The sequence below is a fragment of the Alligator mississippiensis genome, chromosome 4 (assembly GCF_030867095.1).
Source record: "Alligator mississippiensis isolate rAllMis1 chromosome 4, rAllMis1, whole genome shotgun sequence".
Lineage (NCBI taxonomy): Eukaryota > Metazoa > Chordata > Crocodylia > Alligatoridae > Alligator > Alligator mississippiensis.
In genome coordinates, this window is record NC_081827.1 from 140669887 (window position 1) to 140686876 (window position 16990).

Here is a 16990-nt window from a genome sequence, read left to right on the forward strand (position 1 = left end):
CTTGCAAAAGAAACGGCAATTTACATTGACAAGAGATCAAACAGCTTGTTTGTTGAGTATTTTAAATGGATCATTAACACAGGTGTAATTGGCCTTTACACTGGTATAGAAAGAGAAGTGGACAGAGGGCATAAACTTCCAAATGATGTTAATCAGGGTAATTTCACTCCATCTGCTGTAGATTTATCACTGAAAGAATCAGAGGTAAAATTACACTGGAGTAAATTACACCAAGGTATATATCACCTGTCTCTATCTTATTACAACGCAACTGCTCATGTCAAGCTGACAACCTGCTCTCCCACTTTCATCGGTGAGGCACTGTGATTAACCCCCTAGCTTGCAGTTACCTTAGGATAGTTGCATGTCTGTCTGTTCAGGATCCTTTCTTACCTTCTTTAGCTATTTTCTTTCCTTAGTCACAACTCAGAACCTTTCCATTTAACATTTTGTCAAAGAAATGAACACCGGGAACATAACAATTTTTCAGTTTTCCTGAAAAACTGGGAAATTTAAATTAAAAAAAAAAACTCTCAACTGTTTTTGATTAAAAAACAAAACAAAACAAACACACAAACAAAACCCCTCAAAACTTAATTTCCAGCCAAAAGTTTGGAAATTTTTCAATTAGCCCTAATTATGATAACCTCCCAGTGAATTGTAATTGTTCTCTAGTGTGTATGGTTGAATATTATCATTAAAAAAAAAAATTACAGTGTAGATTGGAGAGATGAGGCAGAAATCTGGAGAATTATTAAGTATATTAAGCCTAAGAAATGCTATTGTGGAACTCAACACAAAGAAGATTACAGTATTCATTGCCATCTACCAAAATGATTGCAGAATCCTTCTTCAAACCATCAGGAGTAGTCAATAGATTGAGAGAAACATCTGAATAATATTTTTTTTACATTTTTTTTAGTATGCTGATGAAAAGTAAAACAGTTTGTAGATTTTGTTCCACTTGAGTTTAATGCTGACTTCTAGTAAAATGGGAAGGCCCAACACAGATTTACAAAATATACGGGATGCCAAAATATGGATATATTTTGAATACTTCAGAACTAACTTATTGAAAAACGTCTACACTTGAAACTCAATCAAAGAATTTTGTGGTATGGAATATAGATTTGACAAAAAACATTCAGGAGAGCAACAAATCTGTTCATCATCTACATAACAATACTTAAAGGCATTGGAGTAATAAAATCAGCCAGTACAATGATATAGGCAGAGAACAATGCAGAGCCAAGAATCAAGTCCTGTGGGACATCAGCTGTAAACGAAACAGGACTTGCCTAAGAACCGCTGTATTAAATAGCATATGAATTGTCAGACTAAAATAATCATAGCCAGCACACTGAAGTGGTGGTATGGCCCTGAATGAGAGTCAAATATTTTCAATAAACAATGTTGATTGAGCATATTAACTATAGAAGGCATCAGCTACCTCCCAGTAGCAAATATGAAATAGTACTCAGAAAGATATGTACCTTGACTATCTCAGAAGTATAACCAGAGTCTACTGTATAAAAAATAAAAGTGGGAGGTGGGGAGAGAGGGACTGCAATAGCCAAGTCTAAACCCACACCAGCAATTAGGAAAACAGGTTCTAATTTGTGATAATATCTGCAACAAAAGGACCTGTACAGGAATGATTTGGTGAGATGGAAATAAATAATATCAATGCCAAAAAGACAAGCAAAGGAAAAACTTAAGCTATTGTAGGGGTAGGCTTGAGAAAAATGGAAATACAGGTTTTGTCTGGAAGAAGATTATATAATAGCTAGCATAGCTTTTCATTTTAGCAGTCCAGCTCAAGGAGAGGTGATTTGTCCCTAGGGAGAGCTCATGGGGGATTTGATGTCAATGTCTGATAAATTTCTGTTGCATAGGACTACTGGTGAAAATGCACTCCTTGTAAACTCCTTGGGATTCTTTCCCTTTGGGAGAGAGAATGCAGGAAGATGTGGAGAAAATGATTCTGGTAATCCAGGATGAAATATGCAGCACTTTTTGTACCATTTTTTTGTTTATCATCCAACAAGAATCACCTGTTGCTGTTTTTTTCCTACTTTATTGAATTTGTATTAAGTCTTTATTAAAATGATCTCAGTTTCCTATTGAGGGGTAATGTTCTAAATGTTCATTCTGATTCCTTAGCATCTGATATCACTTCATGAGCAATTCTACTTTCCAACATATTTCTGCTCTAATACAGAAAGGTCATCTTCATTTGGTCTTTTCTCTAGGTCTGTTTGTCGCTGATTTTCTCTCCAATTGATGCGGTCATAGGAAAAATTAGAAAAGACCTATTAGATCATGCAGGCTATCTCCCTGCCAATGCATGATACAGTCCCCCTGATAGAGGACATAACAGATATTAAACTGATACTAGACTTGAGCCAAGAGTTTAAGAAGAAGCCTTGTGTTCATTACTGATTGACATTTAAACTCTCATCTGGTGTTAATACATTTTCAATAAATTCTTTTCCAGAATATCTTCTCATGCCCAGCAAAATTTTACTTCCTACTGTTAAAACTGACTTTCTCTGTGGACTGCTGAGATGCAGTTTGGAGTTTTGGACAATGTTTCATTGCAGAAATGTTAACTGTAGCTGATATAGTGCTCTTCATGCTTCACATTGAAACTGGGGGGAAATGTTGTCATAAGAATCAATATGTATTGGACAAGTCTGTAAGAGCTTCTTATCATTCATGTACTACGGACAGAACGAGGGAATGCTCTTTTTCAAAACTTTGATATTGTTTGGATATCACATAACTTTAGTTTGGGAATTGTTTCATGTAAATTGTATGCTTTAAAGAGCTGAACAGTGCAGCTAGGAAGTTCAAATAAAGAAATGTACCCCGGGGAAGGGGAAAAAGAATTTTGAGATAAAGCAAGTGTAAAAGTATCTTTAAAAGCTTGTCATGCTGTGGAAAAGTACTAGGGTTGGTCAAGAATTTTCTGTTGTAACTTTTTTTTGATGGAAAACTGGGTTTCTGCTTAAGGGAACTTTTTCATTAAAATTATTTTTTTTTCATTTTTATTAAATAAAGGAAAACCTGAACAAAAAAAATAGGAAAGGAGAAGGCTGAAGGTGTATATGATCAAGGTCTAGAGAAGGCTGAAGGTGTATATGATGAAGGTCTATAAAATCATGAAGGGTGTGGAAAAAGTAAACAGGGAACCGTTGTTCACCAAGTCCCCAAATACTAGAACTAGGGGACACTGAAGTTAGCAGGAGACAGGTTAAAAATAACAAGATAAAGTACTTTTTTATACAAGATATAGTTAACGTGTGTAATTCATTGCCCCAAGAGGTGGTGGAGATGCATAGCATAACCAGGTTCAAAAAGGGATTAGAGAAATTCATAGATGATAGAGCTATTAATAGCTGTTCATCACAATGGTTGGAGATGTTTCCTCTGGCATCTCTAAACCAATAAAGGTGGATACCAGGGAGGCTAATGAAAGAGGATAGATCACTCTAGCTATGATTCAGTGTTTTCCTTTTAAATCACCCACTCTTATTACTGATGGAGGCAGGATGTTGGGTTAGATCAGGGGTGGGCAATTATTTGCGCCCAGGGGCCATATAGGGAGTTTTGATGAGTTGTGCTGGGCTGGGACAGCACCCCCTGCCCCCGCCGCAACAACTCACCAAAACTCCCTATTTGGAATAGGGCCACAGGTAGGCAGGGAGCAGTGTTTGGGAGTGAGATGGTTTGGTGAGACCCAGATCATGGGATGGGGTTGCAGGGCAGTGACAGTGCAGGGCCAGGGCTTGAGCTCAGGACAGAACTGCAGTCTGCTCCCTGCACACCCCTGCATTGTGTGTGTGTGTGGGGTGTGTGAGACAGTATGGAAAGGTGTTGGGCATGTATATGTGTGTGTGTGTAGTGGGGCTGCCTGGGCACTACGTTCTCAGAGCTGGCTGGGGGTGAGGGGAGAGAAGAAGGGGCAGGGGTCTTGTGCAATAGAGCTCTCCTGGGTAGTTTGGTCCATGGCTGCCCCCATGGTGCTCCACATAGAGTCAAGTCCCCCACCTGCCCTGGCAACCCTCATTACATTCCAGCCTGCACCCACTGGCCCTGCTCTAGGCCACTGTGCACAGCTTCTGGTGGGGCTGCAGCCACCTGGGTGCTGCTTGGCTCCCTCACCTCCAGTGGCAGCTCCTCCTGCTGTGCTCCTTCGGGTAGGGAGGAAGTTTCAGCCGGGCGGCTCCTACCCCAGTGCACAAGGCTCCAGCTCCAGCTCCCAGCTGCCTTCCACCCATTCCGCCTGTCCAGAGTACCATGAAGGCAGCCACCGGCTGGATCCTATGAATTGGTAGGTGCCCCCCATGGGCTGGACCCAATCAGTTTAGAGGGCTGGATCCAGCTGCAGGCCATATTTTGGCCACCTTGGTCTAGATGGACCATTTGTTTGGCCCAGTATAGACCTCCTTATGTTCTTATGTATTCTGAGGTGCCTTCCCAACTTTTTCTATCACCTCATGACTGCAGAAATTATTGCAGTAGTGCTGTATCATTACTGAAACATGCTGTAAACACACTGGATACGTCTACATGAGATGTTTACTGCAGTTGCCTTATTAGCTCTGCCTGTAATAGTCTCAGTATCTACAGGCCACAGTAAACTCATAATGGCTGCTGTAGGTTAGTATTTGTCAACACAAGTACTATTCTGAGGCGGTATTATTTACTCCACTGCGATGCACATATAGACACTGATGGAGCTGGCTGGGGCACGAGGGTGCTACAACCCAGGGGCTGCCTGCCGGTTAGCCCCACACTGAAGCACCCTCGTGCCCCAGCCAGCCCCTCCGCAGCCTGCTGAGCCATGTCAGAGCACTCCAGACTGGTAGGCTGACCCTCTGGCCTCACAGCCAGCCAGGACTGCTCTGACTTTGCTCAATGTGCTACGGTCCTGGGTGCACATGTAAACATACTGCCTGGGAGCAATAAACTCTGGGGCGAACTGTGTTAGAGTTTATTCAGTCGAATTAATAGCATATATAGATGTGCACACTGTGTGCATGATTCACAACAGTATAAAATAAAGAAACGCTGAAGTACTGTTATGCTGAAGAACTATATAAAAGCACATCTTCCTTGCATTTGCATCCCTACAATAATAGTGTAGCAATTTCATTGTAGTAGTAATATTGTAGTAATAGATTATTATAGTAACTCACTGCCCTTTCTGGACATCCAGTATAGCAAAGTTCAGCTTTCTGAATATAAGGAGATATGTAGTTGCATCTCCTTGCCATTTCCTAATATGCCCTCAGACATCTTTGAGTGGTACTTCAATACACACATTACCACATTGTTTTTGCAATGTAATGACCAGAAGATACCTACACTTGCTCTACAGGCACATTCTTAGCTTGCTTCACAGAAGAAACACTACAATTGTTAAATATTTCAAGACAATGAACATGATCCCATCTGGCACTACATCATCAGATCTACTGATCATCTCTCACTGCTCATAATCGTTGTGGCAAGGATACTCCTTTGCCCCATTATTGACACAGCCTAAGCAATTTAGTGCTCAGATGAAGTGTATTGGATCTCTTGAGGAACACATGCACCTCTTTTCTTTGATCACATAAATAGGGGTCAGGCAGAAAGAATGGCTTCTCCCTGAAAGATGCCATCTTCCCAGATGGCCTCATCTAGAAATCACAGCTGTGCCAAGCTGCACTAACTAATCCTTTCACACTTCAGCATAGCTACACCAAACACAGAGAGTGCAGCTGAAGTATTCACAGCTAATTTCCAGTGGCAGCTCCGGGGAAGAAGAGTTCAGGTACACACTCATTTAACCCTAAGTCTGCATTTCTTTTGTGTTTGTTTTGCTGAACTTGACTTTCTGGAAAGGCCCAGATACCACCAGGCAACATTAACTCCGGATTAATAATATGTCTGTATCACTGAATTTCTCATACATTTTTAATGAGTTGTGTTTCTGCAGGAACTGATTATTTTGCCTGTCATACTGTTTTGTGGTTGAGATACCTTCTATGGCTGGGTACTGCTAAAGGATACTGTGTAGTTCCTGTCTTGGTGCATTGGGGCTAGGGTTGTGCATTGAAACCTTTGGTCCATATACAGGGCTGACAGAATTATACAGGCAGCCATGTAGGGAAGCAGATTGTAGGTGGCAGCAAAAATGGCACTCTGGGCAGACAGGCAGCACATGTGCAATTGGCTATTTGCTCAATGTGGCAAAAATCCTTATGCCAGCCTTGTCCATATGCCAAACTCTTCCAAATGATTGTGGCTTTAAGCATGTGAGACAAGTCAGGTGTGTCTATTTCCTTCTTCATCTCTTTTCACAAAATCCCAATATAGTTCTGATCACTATTGTCAGCTTACCCTCCCCTTCCCATCCCATTCAAGTCAGCACGCTGTACCCCTCTGCATCTGCATACATATATCACAGGCAGCAGCTTGCTGGAAGGTTGCTTAGTTCCTTGGTTAAGTAGCATAAGCTCTGTTACCACCAGGCCATATTATGCCCCTTACTTAAGGTGGTTCCTTGCCCCCGCTTCAGTCAGGCCTCCTAGCCATGTCCTAGGCCTACTCCATTGCTCCTCTCAATCATTCTGGGCCCCTTTCCTCCACACTGACCAGACACATCCCCAATCCCCGTTGGAATGACCTGTGCTTTAACTTTGTATTTCCTGGTTTTCAGAGGTTTACATTCTCTTGCCTTCAGCCCTTAAAGATAAAGGTCTCATACTCCTGTGGGTCCTGGCTCACACTAAGGGGAGGGAGGGAATCTTAAAACTCCAAGAGATGGATAAAGTTTCCTTAGATATTAGCACCCATTTGGGGGCGGGGGGCAAGGAGAGGGGCTCAAACTGCCCCTGGAGTGAGAGGATCCCCTGTAGGTTTTGATGTGTATATTGGAGGGGAGAATGGGGGACTGGCCAGGGTCCCCAACTTTATTCCCCCTTTACTGACTCTGTACTCCTTATTCCCAGTGCTTCCCAGCCATTCTTCCTGCCTCCCTTCCCCTTTCACCCATCTGCTTGTCCCCTGTTCATAGTTCTGTCCATTGCCACCGTCCCAGATGCTTTTCCATTTTCCCCAGTAGCCACTATTCACACACATTTATTTTCCTTTCAAGAATTGCTTAATTACTTTCTGATTTTTCTGTTCTACACAGCTTACATTTCTTTCTTCTCTCTCTCCCCCCAAAAATGAAAATTAACAGAGGAGTATATCAACATGCTTACATTTAATTTTCAGATCCCTGCCCAGGGTGTGTTGTATATTTACAGATTTTAATGATTAGAACATGTACCTTGAGCAACCTGTGCCATGTGAAAACTGACCAGCTAATGGCCCTCTTGCATAATCTGTCAGCATAGGCTCACCATAAACCATTTGGTACTTATCTATAGAGATTAACTCTTTATGGAGTACTGTGTTCAGTCATGTTTTCTTAAATGTATACCAGTTGCCATATACTAGCTGGGGCAAAGGTGGAGTGACTGACACTTGTGGACCCAATCCCCATGTATGCACAAAAGCAGACTGGTAGAATCAGTCAAACTTAAATGCAGTTATGATGGAGGCTATATCTCAAAAATACCTGGTTCAGATAAATCTAAATTTGGAGCTCTAAACCGTATCCTTCACCTTTTAGAGCTCCCTTCACCTACCATCCACCACCTCACCCATCAAATTTCAAGGCAATCCAACAAAGCGTGGGAATTTTAGAAGAATCAACCCCCACCCCCCCAAGCAGAAAGATGCTCAGCTATAATTAGCTGCCCCTGGTCTGTGAGTTACAATGCATTTTAACATTATTAAACCTTGTAGTTGAACTTTCCATATTGAAATACATTTTTTTTTCTCTCTTCTGTTTCAGAATAAGAGCCAAGGATTGACCTTTGTCCGGATACATGCTCCTTGGCATGTGCTTAGTCGAGAAGCAGAACTTCTTAAAATTAAAATGCCCACTAAAAAGGTAAGCACCTTGCCTCTTCTGTGTGCTAGCTGTGTTACATGGAGGTAAGCATTATGGGCCTGACTTCTCTTTCACTTCTGAAGCTTCTCCACATCACTCACATCAAGGTCCTGAGGCTTCTCCACAACCAAATGACTGTGCCTGTGGATCAGAGGCAGATCCATTTGTCATCTTAACAGTAACCGGAGTCAAGCAAGGATGCATCATTGCCCCAATTCTGTTTTTTATTTTTTTGACAGTCATCTTGGTTCTCATTAAGGACCACCTTCCTTGTGGAATTGACATTGAATGCCAAACAGATGGATGGCTCTTCAATCTGGGATGTTTTCACTCAAAGACCAAAGTATTCAAGACAACCAGCCTCACTCACGATTGCACCATCATTGTGCATGCTGAGGAAAACCTCCAGATGGTGCTGGATGTCTTTGGAGAAGCCTACCAAACTTTAGTCTTCTTGATGTTGAGAGAAAGGCCCAAAGTGCTCAATTGCCCTGGGCCATGAGTGTAACTCTCCCCCGCCCCCCGACTTACCTTTGAGAGAAAGACCCTAGAGGGGTGTTTCCCCCTTCCTGCAACCTCAGTAGCCACCTCAGAGAGTGAACATTGATGAAGTAATTCAGTCTAGGATCTGGTACTCAAGTGCCTCTTTTGGGAAACTGCTTTGATGTGATTTAATTCATTACAGTCCCTGGAATGACACCAAATCCAGGTCTAGAATACAATCATCATCATCTTCCCCACTCTCCTCTATGGATGTGAAATGTGGGTGACCTATTTTATTGTTGTTATCTTAAGAGCCTGGAGAAGTATCAACAGTGATGACTCTCCACATCAAATGAGAAGATAATTACAAATACCAGCATCCTTTCTGAATCCAGTGTTACCAGCACTGAGTCAGTGATTCTCAAGTACCAACTTTACTGGACTGGACTGTGTGCGCAGATGTCTGACTCTCAACTCCCAAAACTAATGCTCTGCTCCCAGTTTAGTAATGGCCTGAGATCTCATGGTGGTCAGAGGAAACGCTACAAAGACACTTTGAAGGCATATCTTAAGAAACAAGATGCCAACATCTGGAGCTGGGAGGAGCTGGCTGTCAGCCAACTCCAATGGTTCTGCAACCTCAACCAAACACCAACCTATTTCAAAGTAAAACATCTTGTATTTGAAGTAGAGAAGAGAAAGCAGAAGAAGGAAAGAAAGAGGAATCCAAGCCTGTAGCCTACTCTCCCCTGTGGACAGATCTGTAGCTTCTGTGGATGGGCCTGTGGGTCAAGGATTGGACTCTTAAGTCACCTCAAGACCCATCAGTGAGCCATGGTGGAGAAAATCTTCAAATCAATGGTTTGCCAATGATAAACATGGTGTATAACCAGTATGAGTGAGAGATCAAACTTTTTGTTTAACATTATTAAATATTTTAATATGATTTCATAGTTATGGTTGGATTTTAAATTGAGATTTTTCATTGAATTCTGATGGAAATGGGCTACTAATCACTTGGGTGTCTTTGAAAATCCCATCTTAATTTGTTAAGTAATCTCTATTTTTAACACTCTGGTCAAGGTGTTTCACAAGAAGCTCAATTAAGCCCCAGAACCACTGCTGTTCAACTATAGTTGTTAAATATTGGTACCAGATGTTAATACTGTACTAGTACTGAAAAATTCGTATTGGGGCCCTATTATGCTGGATAACTGTGCAAAGACAGAGAAGAGTTCAGTGCTTGCAGAGGAAGTCTGAAGATTCCTGAGACTACATTTTCAAAGGGAGACCTCTCAAGTTTCTGGTGTATGCCTTGTGAGATTCGTAGAAGTGCCTCTGTGTTTGACTCCCATTGACATCAGTTGGGCTTCACCCATACCTAAACTCAGTGGCTGCATGCCGACGAGCATGGATGTGCAGTATGTGGCACTGCAGACTCATCTGCAGTGCCACATCCTGCACACGCAGGCATTCCCCGGGGTTTTCTTGACCCTGGGAGTATGTGCTGCCCAAAACTGGAGCCTGGTCAACTGGACCCACACTCTGGCTGCCAGCTAGGCTCCCTGATGCAGGAGCACTGGGGCTGCAGCTTCCCAAGGCCTCCAGGATGGCAGACAAGGCTGCTAGGGCCAGTACAGTTACTGGCCCCAGCCTCCCTTACCCCACCCAGGGTAACCTGCCAGGCTCTGGAGCATGCATGGCACGGGCATTCACCAGGGACAAGTAGCAATGGCACAAGTTATGCTGCTGCTACTTGTCACTGGGGAAACATGTTCTTGCTTGTGGTGATGCTCCCAATGAGTTTAACTCTAGGTGGCTAGAACACTCTTTTGGGGTCAAGATAAAACAGCTTCACTTCAGTGCCTTGATTGAAAAATATGTCTTTATTTTCTAGTCTAGATGAGGCCAAACAAATGGCATGTGTGGGATGTAGGCTAATGCACAAGAAAATGTGAGCCTGGCAAATAATTGGCAGCTGCATGTATTTTTTTTCTTTAATGTGGTGCCAGAAGTAGGGAATAGGATGAGAGGGGGAAGAGGAACAGTCACTCTCTAGCCATGGTCAGCAGGCTAGGTTTTATAGGGCTGATAACAGAGGTGAATTTTAGGAATATTTGAAGAAAGATAAAATAGTTGCTATGATGTAATTTTATGAGATTTTCTCAGGCTTGGGGTGCAAAGTGGGGAAGACCCTGGCTGTGCATAAAGGAGAAGATTGTGAACAGTAAAGACTGGGAAGACTGACAAAAATATTGCTTTCAGTGACCTTGAGTGACTCCAGATTGGCTTTAATGGGTTTGAAACGTTGACATGCTGTCCTCTTTTCAGCTTTGGTATCTAAGAAAATTCAGGGCCTTCTCCCCACCCACCCTCCTTCCCTCCCTCCCTCTCTCAAGTTCCTGTGTTTGGATCACAGTGTAAAATCTGTGGTCCTGCTAAGCAAGCTTTTTTTACTGATTAGGCTCCAGTCTCTGGTTTAGGCTTTTCTGACACAATACTGGGTACAGATTCTGTCTGGTACTGTTCTGGGGCCCCCAGACACTTTGAGTCCTTCTGAGATTTTCCCCCCTCAACTTTCTATTCCTTAATGTTTTCAAACTCCTGTTCTGACCTCTGTCTCTTTGTCACCTCCTGGAGATTTTCCAGTCCTTAGGATCCTAGCACTCCCCAGGCAGACTGGAAAGGATTGTTTTCATCTAGGTTGTAGCCCATGCCATTGTTGTGTTCATCTGAGATCTATTAAAGCCACAGGTGTTAAATATACAGCCTGTGGGCTAGATTGTTTTTTGTTTGTTTGCTTGGGTTTTTTTGTCAGAAAGCTCAAGGATGGAAACCTTTAAGGAATCAGATCCTTTTTGTGAAATTCTTCATTTAGTCAAACATCCAACTTTCCAGCCAAAAAGAAAAAAGAAAAAGGTTTCAATACAAGATTGTTTAATGGGTAAATAAGATAAGGTGATTTCAAAGAACAGATCGCCAGTCTTACCAGAGCTCCCAAGACAAAGTCCACTCATCATATGGAATTTTCTTTTGAGCGAATCTGACTACATGTGTACATTTGTTTCTGGTAAAACATTTGTTTTTAATGATAAAAACCCTGTATGTTAATAGACTACATTATTATCTGCAGCATAAAGATGTGACCCATGTACCTTTCTTAAACAGGGTGCAAAGAAATTAATATACTTAGTTTATCTAATGCATTAGCTGCTACTTAAAGAAGAAAGTCTAGAATTAGAATTTGCAGACGTCCTTTAGAGGTGGCTGTTGGTAATATGCACTTTTAAAAAGTAAGTGTTAAAATCACTGAATATTTTTAAGACCCAGGTCTAGATTTTTAACTTTTCTTGTTAGCATATGAGTATTTAACCTGCTTCACAGTTCTTGTGTAAACAAATTGGATACAAACAGGACCACTCCTGTGCTTATGTCTTCACAGAAAAAGGTCCAATTTAATGCAAATCAGCAAGCTTACTATTCTAGCATTCTACCATGTTGCTCCCAGCCCAGATAAGCAAACAAATTCTGCTGTAGACCCACCCATCAGCCTTGACAAATGTTGACAGAAACTGGTTCCAGGGCAACAGCAAAACCCATTTGTAAACCTCGCTCTTTGGTTCTTGCCTGTGTGCCAACTAATTGGGGCTACAGAGACAAGCACATTTCAGACAAATAGGAATGTGCCAAGCTGCAAGGAAGGAAAACTGTTAAACCCAATTAAGTTGACAGGCCCTGGCCAAGATTTCTATGAATGCATTGTGGCCAGCTCATCCTATTAAATTGCATGACTTCATTTCTTTTTACTTATTTACTGAATGTCACCAGGCTGATGGTAAAGTGTGAATTGTCACAAACAGTTTCCACCTTAGCAAGTATTACACAATCATAAATACACATACATTACACACAGTGCAGTGTCCAAAACTCACCTTGCACTTGACACTTGCTTTTAATATTAATGTCAACAATAACAACCAAAATAATCCTTCAACCTAAGCTGCTTTCTTAGTTTGTTTTTTTGGTTGTTCTTGTGGGGTTTTTTTTTTGCTGTTTCCTTCTTACAGGCGCCTTCTGTGCTGGCCCTTCTTATCCCTCTTTCAGGGAATCAAATCCTTTTTTGTGGGATTGATTGGCTCACCTGATCCAGTGGGTTGACAGAAATATCTCCTGCCTTGGTGCAAGTTCCTAGCGGAGCTTTTTTATATAGTGCCCTTGACCTTAGTACAGCCACTCACATATAGCCACTGATATAGAAGCTTCAAAGACTGCATTAAAGTAATGCATACTAGGTCATTTCCATGTGAGGTGAATGGCAAATAGACCAGTCAGTAAAAAGACAGGAATAGCAAAATTCAAAGTTTTGGGGGGTAAGGACTGTTTTCTTGCCATGTGCATGCATACTGACCAACACAAAGGCTTGCCAATCTTATAGCATCCAACCTAATGGCATTCCAATGTGTTAATACACTAGACATAAACTATTACAATAATGAATCTGCATCCCTACAGAATGCTTTAGTGATCAGTCTGGAGGATCAAGGGCCAAGATTCAGTTTTGTTCTCAGATACAGCTACAGTTAGGCATCCCAACACTTAAAACCTAGGCACCTCAGTCTGAGCAAATACTCTAAACTGACCACGCATAGTTGCCTAGGATTGCTGTACAGGCAATGGGGACAACAAGATGCCCTCTGCAATGTGATCCAATTTTTTCAGGGTTAGGCATATGGAGTGATCAGAAAGACTTGGTTCTCCATGCCCATGAGAGAGGATTAGAAGGCTATGCTAGAGGGACAACAATAAAGAATGGACAGCCCCTGGTGGGGGGCAGATGGCAACCCAAAATATAGCTGCATGTCTGTCTTTTCCCCCTCACCTACAAGGCACCTAGGCCTCTTTATAGAGTGGATAAAGAGAGGTAGGGCAGGGGGTGAACTAATGCTTGGAAGAACTTGGAGATAGTTAAGTGTGTGTGGGGGGGCAGGGGGTTGGTGAGTGTGTGCGCGAGCATGTGCTCATGTACATGTGTATGTTCCTTTCTGCAGAGACTTAGGCACCTCTATTGACTTGCATGGTGGAAACTGGGGACTGGGGTCCAAGTCTTTCTCAGCCTCAGGGTATTCAAAACTACATCTTGTGCCTTCTCAGATGAACACCAGTCTGGTCAAGAGAGACACTTTTTACCTTGCCAGTTGACGCTGGACCACTGAGGGCAGCAAAGAATTTAAGAGTCATGGGACCAGAAAGAGAGCAAGTGAGAAGGAGCCTACTGATTATGGCACTCCTTTGGGAGGGGAAGTCCTACATTTCAGCACATGCTTCCAGGATTTTTCTTTTTTTTTTTTCTAATTAAGGATTGTTTAATAGAAGGGAACTCTGTACGCATTTTCCATGAGACACTCCTTGGTTAAAAACAGAAATAACTTTGGCAGAAGGGAGTGAAACAGAGAAATAATTCCTCCCTGTGGACTGTCATAACCACTAAGCTACTGAGTCATGCTCCCTTTCAATCTTTCTCCTTCTGGCTACCACCACCACTGTAGCTAAATTCAATGCTGAATTTAATGGCTGTCAATGCCAGTTAGGCATGCTCAGATCATGCCTGGCACATCAAGAGTTTCTGAGCACTTCAATATCTTCCCCCCACCATACGGGACCATGAAAGAGCTTATATGGGAGTGAAGCCTCTCAGTCAGTGGTTTTCAACCTTTTTTCATTTGTGGACCCTTAAAAAATTTTGACTGGAGGTACAGACACCTTTGGAAATTTTGAATGGAGGTATGGACCCCTTTCAATTGTAAGTGTGGATATTTACATACTTTTGATTGATCACAGTAATCTTTGGCAGACCCCTTAGACATAGCCTGTGGACCCTCAGGGGTCCATGGACCACAGGTTGAAAACCACTGCTCTGAGTGATCAAACTGAACAGCTTCTAAATGTGCTCAAGCATAGGTGCCTTTGCAACTTTGTTGTCCAAACAGAGGGCTGTCCAAACTTCAATGCCTACTGTGTTTTGTGACTCATGGAACAGGGTCAAACTGGAACAGTCTTTGGCTCTGAGATACCAACCTTTCAGCTATGTCCCATTTAGGCACCTGTGAAACCAGCTGGACTGGACCATAAATACAGTGTTGTTCTGATTTAACACTTTTTCCCTTCAAAAAGAATTATGAAGATTGCACTTATACACAGATTTCGCATATAATTGAGCCCCTGACCTTTTCACCATATTACCTGTTGCAGATATTGTAAGCATATTAGTCTAGAATATTGTCATATATGAGGACAAAACTTAAAGTTCCTAAAAATGAAAATATGGAGTCAACTTATGTTCAGAATTACCTTATGGTCTAAACAAGATAGCACGTACTATAAAATATCTTCCTATGGCCCATTCTAGTAAGTATATTTATTGAATACAATTACTTCACATTCCACAGGCTATGTACATACACACACATATTTGGCCTCTTCTATATACACACATTACAGTTAAACTGCACCCTAAATAAGCTCAGTTTTTACATGGTGCAATCCACAGTATTAGTCAATCATGTATATGTGACTGAATTATCAAAATTAATAGGAGGCAAAAAATTAAATTAAAATACAATTGCAGATGGAAACCCATATACATAAATGGAAGTAATTTGAAAGGAAAAAATGGTGAGCTTTGCTTGGAAGAATTCCTAGGCAACTCTGGAATGTCTAGAACATGGCAAGACTAGAATAAACAATATCTAGGGCAATGTGTCTCCTCGTATTCATCAGTATTTTCAGTTATAATATTCAATTAGAATAAAAATTTCATTGCAGACAAAGACATTCAGCTTGTGTTAGACGCTGTTGAGGTGATATTATGCAACTAAGTTTGTTCCTCTTGTATTTATTTTCAGAATATGTTAGATTCTTTGCCCAGTTATTAATCATTTTTGTCACCCCTAATGGTTGTTTTTGAGTCTGTGAAAAACTGTTTTCACTCAATTGCTTCTACACTGGAAGTAGAAACATTAAGCCAAATTCTGCTGTTGGTTACATGAGTGTAAATCAGGAGCAACACTGTTAAAGCCAGTGCACTTATTCCAGATGTGTAATGCCATAAGGGAGCTGAATCTGAGCAACTAGCCCTGTTGGATTCTCACTGTGGAAGCATCATTCTCTAACACTGCTCCCCTTTCTTCTTTAAGAGCATCACTCATTTCCACAGATCCCAACCAGCTGACAACTAACTTCACCTAATTTACTGTTCCCTTTCCCCACATACCTCTATATACCCATGCCTGTTTTTGGACATACCTGTTAGGGAACTCTCAGCTTTAGGTAAATAGAGGAGAGGTTCTTTCCTAGGTCTAGGTATTGAGCTGGTAGGGCCTGCCCTACAAATGGCTTCTTGAGGGTTTTAGAAGTGTGGTGACTTTGCATCTTGCTCAGTTCATGAACTGCAGATAGACTTATTTTCCCTCCTTCACTGTATTTGTCTATGCCCTTTCAGGTCATTCAGGCTGGGAAGGAGTCTGTTGTGAACATGCAGGTCCCCTGAGGTGTGTGAAGGCAAAAACTATTCAGTCACTGGTTGAATTAAATCAATCATCTGTAATAAATCGTATTTAGCTTGATGCAAAAGAGTGTACTTCCAGTGAAAGTATCTGGGATAGGCACAGCTGTTATGTGTTCAGAAACAAGGTCTTATATGGGGATAATTGGAAAAGTAGTATAGCTTGTACTGTCCACTTGGTTTCTACCCTCCTGTTTGATGCTCTTCCTCTAACCCCTTCTATTTTTGCGTCTGTCTGTCGTATAATTTTGCACATATAAAGATGCCAAATTAGTGACACAATTTTATCATGTGTGAACAAGATGAACATGAGCCTGCAATGCAATGCTGCGGCTAGTAAAGCGACCAAAACGCTGGCTTGCATCCAAAGATGCTTCTCAAGCAAATCCCGGGACGTCATTCTCCCCCTGTACTCGGCCTTAGTGAGGCCGCCTCTGGAGTACTGCGTCCAGTTTTGGGCTCCACAATTCAAAAAGGATGTGGAGAAGCTTGAGAGAGTCCAGAGAAGAGCCACGCGCATGATCGGGGTCAGGGAAGCAGACCCTACGATGACAGGCTGAGAGCCCTGGGGCTCTTTAGCCTGGAAAAGCGCAGGCTCAGGGGTGATCTGATGGCCACCTACAAGTTTATCAGGGGTGACCACCAGTATCTAGGGGAACGTTTGTTCACCACAGCGCCCCAAGGGATGACGAGGACGAATGGTCACAAACTACTACAAGATCGTTTCAGGCTGGACATAAGGAAGAATTTCTTTACTGTCCGAGCCCCCAAGGTCTGGAACAGCCTGCCGTCGGAGGTTGTTCAAGCGCCTTCATTGAACACCTTCAAGATGAAACTGGATGCTTATCTTGCTGGGATCCTATGACCCCAGCTGACGTCCTGCCCTTTGGGCGGGGGGCTGGACTCGATGATCTTCCGAGGTCCCTTCCAGCCCTAATGTCTATGAAATC

At 42.2% G+C, this 16990-nt stretch overlaps 1 protein-coding gene across 1 annotated transcript in view; it reads left to right on the forward strand.

Annotated features, from left to right (window-relative positions):
- Positions 1 to 16990, forward strand: part of ANO2 (anoctamin 2) — a 313194-nt gene that overhangs the window by 59632 nt on the left and 236572 nt on the right. The window contains exon 7 of the mRNA XM_019482201.2: positions 7898 to 7996. Coding sequence (XP_019337746.1) covers positions 7898 to 7996 — 99 coding nt within the window. The remainder of the gene's footprint in view (positions 1 to 7897; positions 7997 to 16990) is intronic.